The following is a 16,979-nucleotide window of genomic DNA, read 5'->3' as shown; positions in this document are numbered from 1 at the left end:
TCGTTCTAGATCTTCCCCAGTCGCGAGTCATAGGCTGGAATGCCCCGTGCTCCCTAAAACGCCGATCAATTGCTTCGAACGTCTTCCTGTCGGGACACCTTCGTTCTGGAAATCTGTCTCGGTACAAACGTACCGCGTCACGGCTATTGCCCCGTGCTAATCCATACATCAAATGGGCATCTGCCAACTCCGCATTTGTAAACATTGCACTGACTGCAAAACCACGTTCGTGATGAACACTAACCTGTTGATGCTACGTACTGATGTGCTTGGTGCTAGTACTGTAGAGCAATGAGTCGCATGTCAACACAAGCACCGAAGTCAACATTACCTTCCTTCAATTGGGCCAACTGGCGGTGTATCGAGGAAATACAGTACATACTGACGAAACTAAAATGAGCTGAAACATGGAAATTAAGCGTTTCCGGACACATGTCCACATAACATCTTTTCTTTATTTGTGTGTGAGGAACGTTTCCTGAAAGTTTGGCCGTACCTTTTTGTAACACCCTGTATAAATATAACCGAAACCGGTCACCTATGTTATTGAGACATAAGTGTTATGATCAAGACTGAACTTTAGTTAAAATATTTTCTTCGTGTATTGGTAATTAACGAGCATATCGTGTTCACTCAGGTTGTGTTGGATTTGGACCGAGGCGAGTGCAGCGCGGCTCGGTTACCTGGGGGGCCGTTCTCGCCGGTGAGCAGCGAGTCGGTGGCGTTGAGCACCTCGGCGCCCAGCAGCAGCGCCTGGCGCAGCACCCTGGCCGCCTCCAGCGCGCGCTGCACCGACCTGGCCAGCTGGCGCGGCGCGTCGCCGAACGGCTGCAGCTCTGGCGCCACCTCGCGCAGGCACGCCTTGTAGTCGGCGGCGAAGTCGCGCGCCTTGGACACGGCGTGCCGGTAGACGAGCGGGAAGAGGCCGGCGAACATGTCGGTGACGGCCTCCTCCAGGTCGGCGGCGGGCCCCGGGGCGCTGGCGCCCGCGCTCGGCTGCAGCGGCGCCTCCAGGTGGCCGCCCAGCGTCGCGTACAGCGCAGACACGGGGTCGCGCGCCTGCCGCGAGATCAGCCGGTACTGCTGCTCGAACAGCGACGCCGTCTTGTTCTCCGACTGCCGCAGCAGCTCCAGCACGTGCTCTGCAACCGAGCAGTGGGGGCGGCCACGTTAACACTGGGGAACAAGTGGTAGCAAAAGGCGGACTTTGTGAACATTGAGTTGGACGCACTTCCCTGTTGGGAAGTGTTAATTATAAACAACTTCCCGTGAATTAGAAAATCACCGCACAGTTCATTTCCCATCCCTGCTAGCAGTTGGCACCAGTGCCGGTCAACATTCCATCAATGACAGAGGGCACGCATATCTGCTAGTTTGCCAATTGATGCGCATTACCGAGGCTAGGTGTGACAAAGCGTGACAGAAGAAAGGGTCGCCGCTCAGTGAAGAAGTGGCAACTATTTAGAGCCAACACCAGCGGGCTGTGGAGAGTGATAAACAAGATACGGCGTTCAGTGCAGGCTAGGTATGGTGTGTCGACTGGTCTTCTATCCTGGCTTGGCTGGTGCTGGGAGAACCTGCTGAAAGCTGATCCTTTTATTTGAAGGATGGGACAGCCGACGTCGTTGTCAGGATGTGGAGCCTCAGCGGAGACGAGGAGAAGGCAACATGATTAGTAACTTCGTAAAAGGGCAGCCGGCTGCATGGAACGAAGCTGAAAGCTAGTGCAGCGAAGCAGCGATATAACCTGATGGATCTTCGGGTCTGGACTTGGGGTGCATTCCTGTTAACATAGGGCGTTCGTTCTAGCCTGGATGATTGGACGGCAATTAATTTCGTGGATCCAAGGAATGTGGAACTGCCAGGATGCAAGTTATAAGCTGCGGTGTGTGTTCGGCTCTGACTGTTAGAGGAGACTGTGCCAGTAGTACAAATGTTTGCGATAGAGACGATTGTGTCTGGCTTGGTCAGTTTCATTTGTGCACGTGGTCACATTGCAACTACGGAATGCTTGTTGCAGTCCCTAGTATATTAAACCTGGACAGTCTGCATTTTACTAATAATTGTTTCTTTTTGTGGAGCCACAGTTATGTCAGATTTTCGAAAGAATATTTCCCCCATTTTACTGTACATAATGTTCTTATTTCACTACCTAGATTTCCGCCTTACGCCGCTTTCAAGTGTTAGGACGTAAACATAATCGCCAACGGTCAGCTCGTGTGAAACAACTCATTTGTAGTTGATCGATTATTGTGTTCACTGTATTTTTTACCTGTCCTTGAATACAGGGTGGTCCATTGATCGTGACCGGGCCAAATATCTCACAAAATAAGCGTCAAACGAAAAAACTACAAAGAACGAAACTCATCTAGCTTGAAGGGGGAAACCAGATTGCGCTGTAGTTGGCCCGCTAGATGGCGCTGCCATAGGTCAAACGGATATCAACTGCGTTTTTTTTAAAATAGGAACCCACATTTTCTATTACATATTCGTGTAGTACGTAAAGAAATATGAATGTTTTAGCTGGACCACTTTTTTCAGTTTGTGATAGATGGCGCTGTAATAGTCACAAACATATGGCTCACAATTTTAGACGAACAATTGGTAACAGGCAGGTTTCTTAAATTAAAACACAGAACGTAGGTACGTTTGAACATTTTATTTCGGTTGTTTCAATGTGATACATGTACCTTTGTGAGCTTATCATTTCTGAGAACGCATGCTGTTACAAAGTGATTATCTGTAAATACCACATTAATGCAATTAATGCTCAAAATGATGTTTGTCAACCTCAGTGCATTTGGCAACACGTGTAACGACATTCCTGTCAACAGCGAGTAGTTTGCCTTCCGTAATGTTCGAACATGCATTGACAGTGCGTTAACGCATGTTGTCAGGCGTTGTCGGTGGATCACGATAGCAAATATCCTCCAACTTTCCCCACAGAAACAAATCCGGGGACGTCAGATCCGATGAACGTGCGGGCCATGGTATGGTGCTTCGACGACCAATCCACCTGTCATGAAATATGCTATTGAATACCGCTTCAACCGCACGCGAGCTATATGCCGGACATCCACCATGTTGGAAGTACATCGCCATTCTGTCATGCAGTGAAACATCTTGTAGTAACATCGGTAGAACATTACGTAGGAAATCACCATACATTGCACCATTTACATTGCCATCGATAAAATGGGGCCAATTATCCTTCCTCCCATAATGCCCCACCATACATTAACTAGCCAAGGTCACTGATGTTCCATTTGTAGCAGCCATCCTGGATTTTCCGTTGTCAAATAGTGCATATTATGCCGGTTTAAGTTACCGCTGTTGGTGAATGACGCTTTGTCTCTAAATAGAACGCGTGCAAAAAATCTGTCATCGTCCCGTAATTTCTCTTGCGCCCAGTGGAAGAACTGTACACCATGTTCAAAGTCGATGCCATAATTCCTGGTGCATAGAAATATGGTACGGGTGCAATCGATGTTGATGTAGCATTCTCAACACCGATGTTTTTGAGATTCCCGATTCTCGCGCAGTTTGTCTGCTACTGATGTGCGGATTAGCCGCGACAGCAGCTGAACACCTACTTGGGCATCATCATTTTTTGCAGGTCGTGGCTGACGTTTCACATGTGGCTGAACACTTCCTGTTTCCTTAAATAACGTAACTATCCGGTGAACGGTCCGGACACTCGGATGATGTCGCCCAGGATACCGAGCAGCATACATAGCACACGCCCGTCGGGCATTTTGATCACAGTAGCCATACATCAACACGATATCGACCTTTTCCACAATTGCTAAACGGTCCATTTTAACACGGGTAATGTATCAGGAAGCAAATACCGTCCGCACTTGCGGAATGTTACGTGATACCACGTACTTATACGTTTGTGACTATTACAGCGTCACCTATCACAAAGCGAAAATAGTGGTCCAACTAAAACATCCATATTTCTTTACGTACTACACGAATATGTAATAAACAATGGGAGTTGCTATTTAAAAAAACGCAGTTGATATCCGTTTGACCTATGGCAGCGCCATCTAGCGGGCCAACCATAGCGCCATCTGGTTTCCCCCTTCAAGCTAGACAAGTCGTTTTTTGTAGTTTTTTCGTTTGACGCTTATTTCGTGAAATATTTAGCCCGGTCGCGATCAATGGACCACCCTGTACATGCCGTTTCTGAGCAACAGCAAACTGAGGAGCTCAGGAAAATCCGCCGTTTACTGCATGACAAGAAACGCCATATTCGTGGTAAAATAATTATTGTTCAAAATGGTTCAAATGGCTCTGAGCACTATGCGACTTAACTTCTGAGGTCATCAGTCGCCTAGAACTTAGAACTAATTAAACCTAACTAACCTAAGGACATCACACACATCCATGCCCGAAGCAGGATTCGAACCTGCGACCGGAGCGGTCGCTCGGCTCCAGACTGTAGCGCCTAGAACCGCACGGCCACTCCGGCCGGCTAATAATTATTGTAACTTGCGTATTATGAGAGTATGCCATTTGAAGGCGACAGCATGTTGAGGATCCATTAAAAACGCATTGTTTTTGGCAGAATTTGTTATAATGAAATTTGAATTAGCAATACAGTTACGGTTAACGCGTTCGGGAGACGGTAAAAATCTGGCTAAGAACACCACAAACAAGTGATCGCTTTAGCGTAATGAATCGACGGCTGTCCTTCGTAAGAAGAGGCCTAAAGCTGTACATCTGCTGCAGTGATTACGATCTTGGGATGAAATAATGGAATGAATAATGAATGTCACGCATGTCTTTAAAAGTGTAGTTCAGTCTGCTGTTGGCCACTCTCGAACGACATTCGCTTTAATGGTATGATTTGTAACATTATTAACGAGGTCAAGCTCTGTAAAATCACTGGTGTGAATAAACCACGTTAAAATAAATAAACAGCGTCACAGAATACATAAGATTTTGTGATGTGTTGGTGGTTCGCATCCCACTACATCCAAATGTTTTTTTTTTTTCCCTAACCTTCGCGTTTTAATAGGTTCTGACACTTTGTTATTAGTTTGATATAAGTATGTAGAATAATATTCGATGTTACGTGCTCTCATTTTGAGAAGTGAGTTGGTTCGATTGGCTTAATCTACAGAACACCTCGCAGTACTAGCAGTAATATATTTTGACTTTCTTTTTCTTTCGTTTAAGTCTTATAGTTCACATGTTGAAGAGAGTCTGGTACTGAGTAGGAACAATCATCAAGAAAGAATCACCTGAGCGTTTCATACAAAGTGAGAATCATGAAATAATTTTGATCTTATATGGAGAACTATTGTAAATTTATATCGCTCTATATGTAATGGAACTTCTACAAGCCGATGTCCTTATTGACTGGACATGATACTTTCCTTTCTGCCTCATAACATTTTCACGGAATTTGAAGTTTTTATTTACATATACTACAGAGAGAACAACTTGACTGATATACGGACAAGGCAGGAAGGTACATTTTAATGTAGCTAATTCATGAATTTTACGTCCGTCCAGTTCGTAAACAGTGTGATTTACGAGCCAGTTACAGCCGACAACCGTTGCTGGAGCGCGCTACGATCACGTATACCACGTTGGGATGATGATGATTAGTGTTTTAGGGCGCACAAACCACGTTGGGGCCGACGTATCGTAAGAACGAGTCGCATTGCTTCTGAGCGTTCAGCAGCACGTCGTACTCAGCACGCTCAACGTTGACGTTCGATAGCACGGTCAGTGTGCCGTAGGCTTCAGACATTTTTTGCATGTGTTATTGATACGAATCGGTGGATCACCCGTGAAACAAAGCGCATGCATGCTGTCAGATTTGAGCATTCGAGGACTGTGCTTTGACGTGGATAATCCTTGAACTGTGTCATTTCACTCATTGAACCGAAACTGTTTAGTGGGTGGACAATGCATAGACTAGTAAGCTCTGTAGATAAGTCAGTGTCGCGAACTGAATATTGTGCACTCTCTGAAACAGCATTCCGCGACATGAAGCTCACGATGACAGCTGCGACAGGACACGAGTTTTATCATTACCTGCAACAGACCTCTAACGGATCTAGAGACATTGTTTCCAACGCAAAATCAACAGATATGAGCATCGTGCATTATCGCCGACACACTATCTCGGAGTCCTGCAACGAGGTTAGGTGTAGCCAAAGCGGAGATTTTTGATGCAGACTGCTAAAGACGATCAAGCTCTCAATCAAGTAAGTCAATAAAATAACATGTTGTTCCACTTGTAATACCCTCTTAGATCGAAGCACTGTCAACGCATCAGTACCAATAAATGTCATCTTTACTCCATATTCCTCCCTATAATTTTGCTGTTACTTTGTGATACAGTAGTTATAGATGTTAACTTCTATGAAGCGCATTTGCCATATTTCGCACACTCTGATTTCTCAGGTTATAAATAAATAACTTTCTCAAGTGAGTACGCAAGCCCCCGTTATATGGTGTGCTCGTGAAACTATCAAAAATGTGTTTCCTTCTGATTGGTCGAGAGCTGCACTGAGCAGTGTTTACGATTTGTTTGCAATATTAAGTAAGTTGTGAGCTGCTGTGGTTGCGTACATGATGATGATACATCCTAATTTTAAAAAAAGGAACCACGAAACAGTTACCTGAATGGGAAGGAATTTGTAGATATGATATGCATGTACAGACAGACAAATAATTATAATCTCAGAAAAATTGTGTGTTTTATTCAAGAGAAAGATCTTCACAAATTGAGCAAGTCAATAACGCGTTGGTCCACCTCTGGCCCTTATGCAAGGAGTTATTCGGCTTGGCATTGGATGAATTCTTGGATGTCCTTCTGAGAGGTATAGTGCCAAATTCTGTAAAACTGCCGCCAAAGTCTCAAGCTGGTTGGAGGGTCCTGTCCATAATGCTCCAAACGTTCTCAATTAGGGAGAGATCCGGGAAATTTTCTGGCCATGGTGTGGTTTGGCAAGGACGAGGAATAGCAGTGTGCCGGTGGGCATTATCTTGCTGAAACGTAAGACCGGGATGGATTGTCATTAAAGGTTACAAAACGGGGCGTAGAATATCGTCGGCATACTGCTGTGCCGTAAGGGTGTCTTGGATGACAACCAAAGGTGTCCTGTCATGAAAACAAATAGCAGTCCAGACCATCACCCATGCTAGTCGAGCTGTATGGCGGGTACCAGTCACGTTGGTGTCACACCTCTGTCTGGGGCATCCCCATGCACGTCTACGATGGCCATCCCACGGGACTCATCACTGAAAACAATACTGCTCGAGTCAATGGGATTCCACGCCGAAGACGTGGCTGGAGACGCTCTGGACCGCGGTGAGGTACCAACCTGATTGTCGACCATCGTACAGCCTGACAAATAGGAGCGATTTCATGTGATAGAAATACCCCTGTGGTTGTCATCAGCGGCACCCTTGCGTCACAGTGGCAGTCGACGATACTCTTTATATGGGAGAAGGAAAGTTGCTACTCACCATATAGCGGAGATGCTGAGTCGCAATAGGCACAACAAAAAGATTCACACAATTATAGCTTTTGGCCATTAAGGCCTTTGTCAGCAGTAGACACACACACACACACACACACACACGCACACACACACTCACGCAAACGCAACTTGCACACATGTCTGCAATCCCAGAGAGCTGAAACCACTCTGTGAGCAGCACCACCAGTGCATGATGGGAGTGGCAACTGGGTGGGGCTAAGGAGGAGGCTGGGGCGGGAAGGGGGAGGGATAGTATGGTGGGGGTGGCGGACAGTGAAGTGTTGCAGTTTAGACAGAGTGTAGGAGAGAAGGTGCAGAGGGTTGAGGGGATAAGTAGCTAGCTAACTAACCAACCTTCGTTAGTCGCTGTCCTCACCCATCCAGCCTCTCCCTGTTCCCATTCCAGCACTACACAGCCGTCATTGTCACACCCAGTCTTTTAATTTATGATACTTACCCCCTACCCCCTCCGCACCTTCTCTCCTGACCTCCATCTAAACTGCAACACTTCACTGTCCGCCACCCCCACCATACTATCCCTCCCCCTTCCCACCCCAGCCTCCTGCTTACCCCCACCCCGTCGCCACTCCCATTATGCACTGGTGCTGCTGCTCGCAGTGTGGTTTCAGCTCTCGGAGGCCGCAGACGTGTGTGCAAGTTGCGGTTGCGTGAGTATGTGTGCGTGCGTGTGTGTGTGTGTGTGTGTGTGTGTGTGTGTGTGTGTGTGTGTGTGTGTCTACTGCTGACAAAGGCCTTAATGGCCTAAAGCTATAACTGTGTGAATCTTTTTGTTGTGCCTATCGCGACTCAGCATCTCTGCTAAATGGTGAGTAGCAACTTTCCTTCTCTGGTATTGTTACATTCCATCCTGGATTTTCCATTGTTTGATACTCTCTGTACGCCCAGTTTTGTTGCCGTTCATAGCGTCCCATCGTGGGCTTACACCACAGAAGGATAACGCCCGCCCGCACACGGCAAGAGTTTCTTCTGGCCGACTGTCCACTGCAGCCCACCACACCGACGGCCGACAGTGTGTATGGTGGAAGGCACGAGAGCAGAGCGGGCGACCCCACTTGTTAGGGGCGGCGCGGGGCAGCCGTCACGCCTGATTAATGGCGTCGGCGCCGCCCACGGGGCATCCACTCAGGCGGAAAACGCCGTCAACAGCTGCGGCTGCTGTTGGCGCTGCCGCCACGGTGATTGTAACAAACGTTCGGCCGCCAGGGACAAGTGTCGGCCGTATCTGGAGCGGCGAGCCAGCTGGGACGATGCCGAGGTCGCGCCGGAGGCTCGCAGCGCAGCTGCTTCCTCATCCATGTCGCCAGTGTGTAGAAAGAGAGATTTCGGGTTCAACATCCCGTCAACGATGAGGTTATCAGAGACTGAGCACAAGATCGATTGCAGAAGGATGGCGTAGGAAATCGCACGTATTCTTTTCAAAGAAAACATTGTGATATTTGCCTTGAGTAGCTTAGCGAAACCACATGAAAGCTGAATGTTGATTGTGCGGTAGTCTGAAGTACCGCCTCCCAATGCACCGTCTCAAACGGCAACGGTATTTGGCACTCTGATTACCTTTCAACGTAATCAGTGTCACTCATATTGGGTCAAACCCGCAGTTGCAGTAGAGTTTAAAATGTTGAGAGTGTAACAGTCACAGGCAATTAACCCTATACTTCAACTAGAGCAGTCAAGCTGTTTCAGATGTATATTTCGTTTGGACGCAGTGTTTTGTGAAGCTGCATACACACAAACACACACACACACACACACACACACACACACACATATATATATATATATATATATATATATATATATATATATATGCTGTGCGTGGCCGGCACTTGGATGGGTGACCATCCGGCCGCCATGCTCTGTTGCCATTTTTCGGGGTGCACTCAGTCTCGTGATGCCAATTGAGGAGCCACTCGACCGAATAGTGGCGGCTTCGGTCAAGAACACCATCATAACGACCGGGAGAGCGGTGTGCTGACCCCACGCCCCTCCTATCCCCACGGCGGTCGGATGGTCCCGGTAGGCCACTCGTGGCCTGAAGACAGAGTGCATTATATATATACCTTTATTTTCCTCTTTTCCATTTCCTTTAATAATCTTATCTCTTCGTTGACTTCCTTCAAGACTTTCAGGTTGGTTTTTCGTTCCGTCCAGCTCGTTCTTGTCATCTTTCGCCATATGTACCCTTCAGCAGCTTCAAGCAGATTCCTTTCCAATCTACCCAGAGTCCAACTTTCACTTCCGTACAAATGATTTCGCAAAGAATTTCATGACATCTATAATCATATAGTTGCTCGTTAATGTTTTTCTTCATCAAAAATACTCGCGTCATTTCCATTAAGCGTGTATTATCCTCTGTGACTATACTAGTGACGTAACAAAATTGTTTGACTTGCTCAATTCTGACGTCATCAACTTGTTTATTTGGTTTAATTCCTCCAACACTTTTCCGTGTTACCATTACTTTTCAGTTTGTTCGCATTTTATTTCCACATTTGTGCAGTTGGATGCAAAAAAAAAAAAATGTAATTTCACACTCTTACAGCGTGGTATGACATGTGGTGTTACGTTATAAGGTAACAACACCTTTCCTTGCCTCCAGTCGGCTAATGTGGGGCTACAGAAAAAGACTCGTCCCACCACCTTTTTCATTTGTTTGGGAAGTCTTGTTATCGCTGCTTCATCCAACAACTCAGTATCTACAAATTGTCAACATCAAGACTATCGATATGGTACAACAATCAAGATCGGTGTAGTTGATAAATATGTGAGACTAATAAAAAATATTTTCACATTTAGAATATATCAAAGCTGAACGAACAAATTCATCATTGGAAGTGTTTTTCAGCAGTGATCCTAATATGGTTTAAGAGGGTGTATCAAGGGACTCTTGAGGATGATGAATTAACCACCAACGTGTTTGCAGAGTCGTTGGAAAGCTTTCAAGAACTATGAAACACAGTAAGGGAATTTAGCGAATCTTATACTTCAAAATATCAGTGCACCAAAACAAAATTTATGGTTATAAAAAAAGAGCGCAACATTCTTTTTTTGTGATTGTGAAACTGAGAAAGTGGACAAAATGACGTACATTTTAGCCAGTGTTAATTTAGGCTTGGGAAATTCAACTGAAATTAAATGTAACGTTAAAAAATTGGTACAAGCAAAATTCGTAAAAATCAGTTACGTGAATAAATACAATCTGACCACAGAGACAAAAATACTGCTACTTACGTGTTATGTATTCTCTGATCTTCTGTACTGACAGAAGCACCGATTCTGAACGAGGGCACAGGTCAAACGTCTTTGAGATGTGAGCCAGCAAACGTACATTTAGAATCTCTCTGATTCATACTACGAAGCACTGAGGAGAATGCCAAAGGGATCGAAATTGAGAAATGCGTTAAGGAAAGGGAATATAATATCTCGACTTAAGAAGAAGAATTCTGAGAGATAAAGGTCCCTGAAGCTACCACTGGAAACGTGAAACAGTTGTCAAACTTGTACATGGAAGACGAAGAATCTCGTGGCTTACGTATTTAAGACGTTTGTTTCATTCTACATATGACGACTTTCTCCGAACAGCGATGGAAAAAGACAAAATTGCACTGACATTCAACGGATAACGTTCTCTTGCCCACAGAAAAGTGAGGTATTTTACATAAAATATTTTCATTTAACTGCTTGAAATTTTATTCCACAATTTGCATTGCTGAAAATGTTGCTTGGTACTTATATTCTCGTAACACTTGAAAACTAACAATATATGCTCGAAACACGTACTCTGAATGCTAGCAACAAAATATAAATAACCAACATATGACAACAGTCTTAGATAGTGAAGTCACAATTAAATGCGAGAGTAAAATTTTTCGACATTTTATACTCCGTTTCTGCTGTGAAGGTTTTGCCGCCCATTTCTATTCCAGGACTGACGGTACCATCTTCCGTAAAACTGAATGTTTTAACGGCCGTTGTCATCAGTGATAAAGGGTTTTAGGTTCTCGTAACACATCATTCTTCTTCCAGCTTATCTCCCTGCCGACGTTACGGTTCCTTTGCCACAGCCTTCTTAGCGTGGCGGCGAGGAAACCAAACTGTCGGCAAGAAGATAACGAGGAAGAAAACGATGTGGTAGGGCTTTTACAATTATTTGGTATCAATTTAGTGATGTAGTCCAGTACCCGCTGCGCATTTGTTGAAGTACATGCAATAGGACATTTACACCCGACTGACGTTTGATTTCCTTTGTGCTTGGCAGAAATGGAATGCGGCGGAGCATTAGATGCGGCTGTGCGTGTCTTGTTTTCTCTGCATTCGGTCGTACATCAGTAACTATTGGCGCAGCACACCCAGGCGACGCTAGAAGCAAAGACAGATTTCTGAGTGTGGATCGTCAAATGAAACAAAGCTGGCTTTGTAGTTCGTGCAGAGGAGTTACCCAACCAGAGTTCTAGGCGTTTACAAAAAAAAAATAACGTGCTGTCAGTGCTGCAAACTACAAAGATAGAAAGGGAACTCGTCTCACACTCTTGAGAAATCACGATCCGGGACACGCTTTTTGGACATTGTTATCGAGCCATGTTGGAGATACAATGAAATTTGCAATACGTTCAGTACACACTGCAGATTCCGATAGTTTTTTGTGTTTCAAGCTATGTAACATAACGCTGTCACACAATATCCTGGGTCTTTGGCACGCCGGAAATTTTTATTTTGTCCACAATTGAGTAATACAAACCCGCTATCTTGCTACATCAGGAATGGACAGGCCTTAAATACCCTGCAACGTCTCGATTCTATAGTCGCGCAGCGAAAAATCTTAACAGGGCGACAATATACCACTACTCTCATCTGTCCCTTTCGTTCTCCTTCATCTCCTCTTATTTCTTCATCATCATAATCATTCTATTTGTTGAAACTTCCTGGCAGATTAAAACTGTGTGCCCGACCGAGACTCGAACTCGGGACCTTTGCCTTTCGCGGGCAAGTGCTCTACCAACTGAGCTACCGAAGCACGACACACGCCCGGTACCCACAGCTTTACTTCTGCCAGTATCTCGTCTCCTACCTTCCAAACTTTACAGAAGTTCTCCTGCGAACCTTGTTCTAGGAGCTTCAGTCCGGAACCGTGGGACTGCTACGGTCGCAGGTTCGAATCCTGCCTCGGGCATGGATGTGTGTGATGTCCTTAGGTTAGTTAGGTTTAAGTAGTTCTAAGTTCTAGGGGACTGATGACCTAAGATATTAAGTCCCATAGTGCTCAGAGCCATTTGGACCAATCAAACCAGCGAAGAATTTTACTACCACCCTTGCTATCCTATGCCTTGTGCTGACGACAATGTTGCGACTTTAACGTTTGTATGTTACACAGAACAGCACAGAGAAAGATAACTAAATGGTCTTAGCTCGGCTGCACTGTTCTGCAGACTTCCGTACAAGTTGCAGTCCCACGTTAACTCAGTTTAATATAAAAGAACTCGCGAAAATTATTCACTGTTCCTTTTTTCGCTTAATTTAAAGTCCCTGTAACTTGAGTAAATGAATAGCAGGGACTGCAAAAATTTGCGGAAAAAGAAATATCACAAGATATTTTACGGTATTTCTTCTTCGTTGAATTACACCGCATTTTACTGTCGGTATTCCTTTAATAGTGCCCATTCGTTTCGCGATTATATATTTCATTGCCGAAATAATTCATTCGCATTGAAATTTGCAACGCATTCCAGCGGGTCATAAACTTGTCAGCAGAAAGGCTCCTTGAATTACTACCGCCATTAAAATCGACGCGGATGCTTCCATTTCCCACAATATTTGCAAAGAAGATAAACGGTAGCCATAAATATGTTTCGTCTCCTTTCAATATGCTGATATCCGAACGCTGATGCGTCAGGCATGTATGGAACAAGTTTTCAGCACTTGAATGTAACACAACGTCATTCATTATTTCTAGACCACATTGCTGTTCTAGTAAAAGGACATCCTCGACAGAGTAACTGATATTTATATTAATTTGTAACACGCAGTGAATCGTCAGGCTGTGGGATTATCGTAATAAATGTCTGAACAGGTTTGTTACACGCATGTATCTTCCCGGATATGACGAGTGTCATGTGTTTGCTTCCATTTCTGAGTACTAAAGGAAATGTGTAATGGAGCGATGAAAAGTTCAGAGAGAGTCGCTGCCATCCACACATTTCGCAGATGTGATGTTCCTGTGCCAGGAAGTGTTAGATGATAAATGTTTTACAGTTAGCCTACATCCTCAGATCTCGACAGAACATCAAATTACAATTAATATGAAGATAGAGGAGACGAATGCATGGCTACACCTTACACAAAACGTAGAACAATAGCGCTCTATGATTAGACAAGCAATGAATAACAACAATACGAGTAGGTAAGTGATACAAGTACATGCGAATAGCGCATGTATCTGGAGAGCGAGAATTACTTTGATGCAGTCTCGAGTGAAGCAGGTAACATGCTTCGATTAATGGGTGTGTTGCTGGGAAACTGGAGTGGGACTACCCGTCGACATAGGGCAGTCACTAAGCCGCAGGGAAAGGGGTTGTACTCCTGGTATGTCACTCTCATTAAGTTCGTATAATTTCGGTTACACGATAAATCAGTCTAATCTAAAAGCCGTAAATTCAACTAAATACCTAAGTATTACAATTACGAACAACTTAAATTGGAAGGAACACGTAGAAAACGCTGTAGGGAAGGCTAACCAAAGACTGCGTTTTATTGGCAGGACACTTAGAAAATGTAACAGACCTACTAAGGAGACGACCTACACTACGCTTGTCCGTCCTCTTTTACAATGCTGCTGCGCGGTGTGGGATCCTTACCAGATAGGGCTGACGGAGTGCATCGAAAAAATTCAAAGAAAGGCAGCACGTTTTGTATTATCGCGAAATATGGGAGAGAGTGTCACAGAAATGATAAAGGATTTGGGCTGGACATAATTAAAACAAAGGTGTTTTTTGTTGCGACGGAATCTTCTCACGAAATTCCAATCACCAACATCCTGCTCCGAATGCGAAAATATTTTGTTGACACAGACCTACATACGGAGGAACGATCACCACGATAAAATAAGGGAAATCAGAGCTCGTACGGAAAGATAGAGGTGTTCATTCTCCCCGCGCTCTATACGAGACTGGAATAATAGAAAACTGTGAAGGTGGTTCGATGAACCCTCTGCCAGGCACTTAAATGTGATTTGCAGAATATCCATGTAGATGTAGAATTTTCCCTCGATTACCCAGAATAAAATCAGGTAAGTGCTCCGATGTTCCTTGCTCTGAGTTTGTGGGTATATCAATCCCTTACTGACTGCTATTCTGATCTCCGCTTCGTCTTTAATGTCCTCGAATCCGGTTGAACCCTAACACAAACGCTTGTCTAGAATTAATATGCAACAACTGTAGAGACTAAGTGGATCTTACACTCTGGACCATTCTTCCGTAACACAGTTGTACAATCTGTGAGCATCGAGTTTACGCACAGAAGAGGAAGCCGAATCGGTACAAAGTTATCCGAGTCCCTGAATATTCTCGAAGATTAAGTGGAAAATCTAAGCTTGTAGACGTTCAGGAAGAAACGTTTGATATCCCGTGATTATCAAGCATAGGTAGTATTGAGAAAGGGTTTTGAAAAGGACTCTAAGATTACTTTTGGCCCACCTATTTAACAAAGCTGCAGAAACAAGGCTGATAACTGCTGGCACAGAGGCATCCGTGAAGAGAAAAAGAATAGGAAATGTTTAAGGTAGGCTATCACAAAAGTATAGGGCCAAAGTTGTGGAGATTGTGAAGGTTCCTAAACCATGTATTTTGATGTAAGGACCCAATGGTCAGAAAGCAATATTTCAAGCATGTGATCGAATCTGCTACCTTTTTTTTTTTTGACTGAATATATCCCTTATTAGTCCTGTCCGACAAGGGTCTCAAAGACCTAAACAATATTCAAAGATTGGACGCACGAGTGTTGTGTTAGCAATCGTCTTCGTAGACTAACTGCTTCTTTTTCTCAATATCCTTCCAATGGACGAATGCCTGTCACCTGATTTTTTTATTGAGCATAGGTGATTTCTCTCTCTCTCTCTCTCTCTCTCTCTCTCTCTGTGTGTGTGTGTGTGTGTGTGTGTGTGTGTGTGTGTGTGTATGTCGATTACGGGTGTTCAACGAAAAGGTTATTAGTATCCATACGAAACCAACTGAAACAAATGCGGTTTAAAGAGAGAATAATCGAGAAAAGAGAGAAAAAATAACCTGAGATAAAATTCCACCCACTCTCACCTGTACAATCACACTATCTCGCATTATAGAAAGCAGAGTTAATATTTTTTAGATGTTCTAAAACTGTAAAAAAAAGTCTACATAATAGAAGAGGAAAACTAAAATAGAGCCACAGCAATATGTGACTGACTGATCGCTTACAAAAAAGACAGATGAGCCGGCCACGCTGATAGCACACAAAAAATGTCGTCCTAAATTTTTAGCAAACACGTCGTACAATTGACAAGGGCTTAGAAGTCTTGCCATACTCGCTTGATTGCCAAATAAAATAAAGGGTAACTCTGTTGGCAAATAAGCTGCAGCCCTTTGGTGAGAAGATAAAACACAATGCAGTAAAATGTGGCTCACGGTGATCTCTACGGCCGGCAGCTGTGGCCGAGCGGTTCTAGGCGCTTCAGTCCAGAACCGCGCTGCTGCTACGGTCGCAGGTTCGAATCCTGCCTCAGGCATGGATGTGTGTGATGTCCTTAGGTTAGTTAGTTTTAAGTAGTTCTAAGTTCTAGGGGACTGATGACCTCAGATGTTAAGTCCCATTGTGCTTAGAGCCATTTGAACCATATTCGGCCCGCTGGCTGTCAACTGTTACCACTCAACAACCGAGCTAGGTTAATAATTGGCTCCTTTTACCGACCTCCAGACTCATCAGCACTAGTGGCAGAACAACTGAGAGAAAATTTGGAATACATTTCACATAAAGTTTCTCAGCATATTATAGTCTTAGGTGGAGATTTCAATTTACCAGATATAGACTGGGACACTCAGATGTTTAGGACGGATGGTAGGGACAGAGCATCGAGTGACATTATACTGAGTGCACTATCCGAAAATTACTTCGAGCAATTAAACAGAGAACCGACTCTTGGAGATAACATCTTGGACCTACTGATAACAAACAGACCCGAACTTTTCGACTCTGTAAGTGCAGAACAGGGAATCAGTGATCATAAGGCCGTTGCAGCATCCCTGAATATGGAAGTTAACAGGAATACAAAAAAAGGGAGGAAGGTTTATCTGTTTAGCAAGAGTAATAGAAGGCAGATTTCAGACTACCTAACAGACCAAAACGAAAATTTCTGTTCCGACACTGACAATGTTGAGTGTTTATGGAAAAAGTTTAAGGCAATTGTAAAATGCGTTTTAGACAGGT

The 16,979-nt window shown here is 44.4% G+C and overlaps 1 protein-coding gene across 2 annotated transcripts in view; it reads right to left on the bottom strand.

Annotated features, from left to right (window-relative positions):
• The window catches only part of LOC126456890 (division abnormally delayed protein-like), a 1,035,355-nt gene that overhangs the window by 664,147 nt on the left and 354,229 nt on the right, over positions 1-16,979 (bottom strand). For both annotated transcript variants that reach the window (XM_050092724.1, XM_050092725.1), the window contains exon 2: positions 684-1,142. In XM_050092724.1, the coding sequence (XP_049948681.1) occupies positions 684-1,142 (459 nt within the window). The remainder of the gene's footprint in view (positions 1-683; positions 1,143-16,979) is intronic.

Source organism: Schistocerca serialis, chromosome 2, assembly GCF_023864345.2.
Source record: "Schistocerca serialis cubense isolate TAMUIC-IGC-003099 chromosome 2, iqSchSeri2.2, whole genome shotgun sequence".
NCBI lineage: Eukaryota > Metazoa > Arthropoda > Insecta > Orthoptera > Acrididae > Schistocerca > Schistocerca serialis.
Note: the sequence above shows the minus strand (reverse complement) of the source record. Positions and strands in the feature narration are given on the sequence as shown.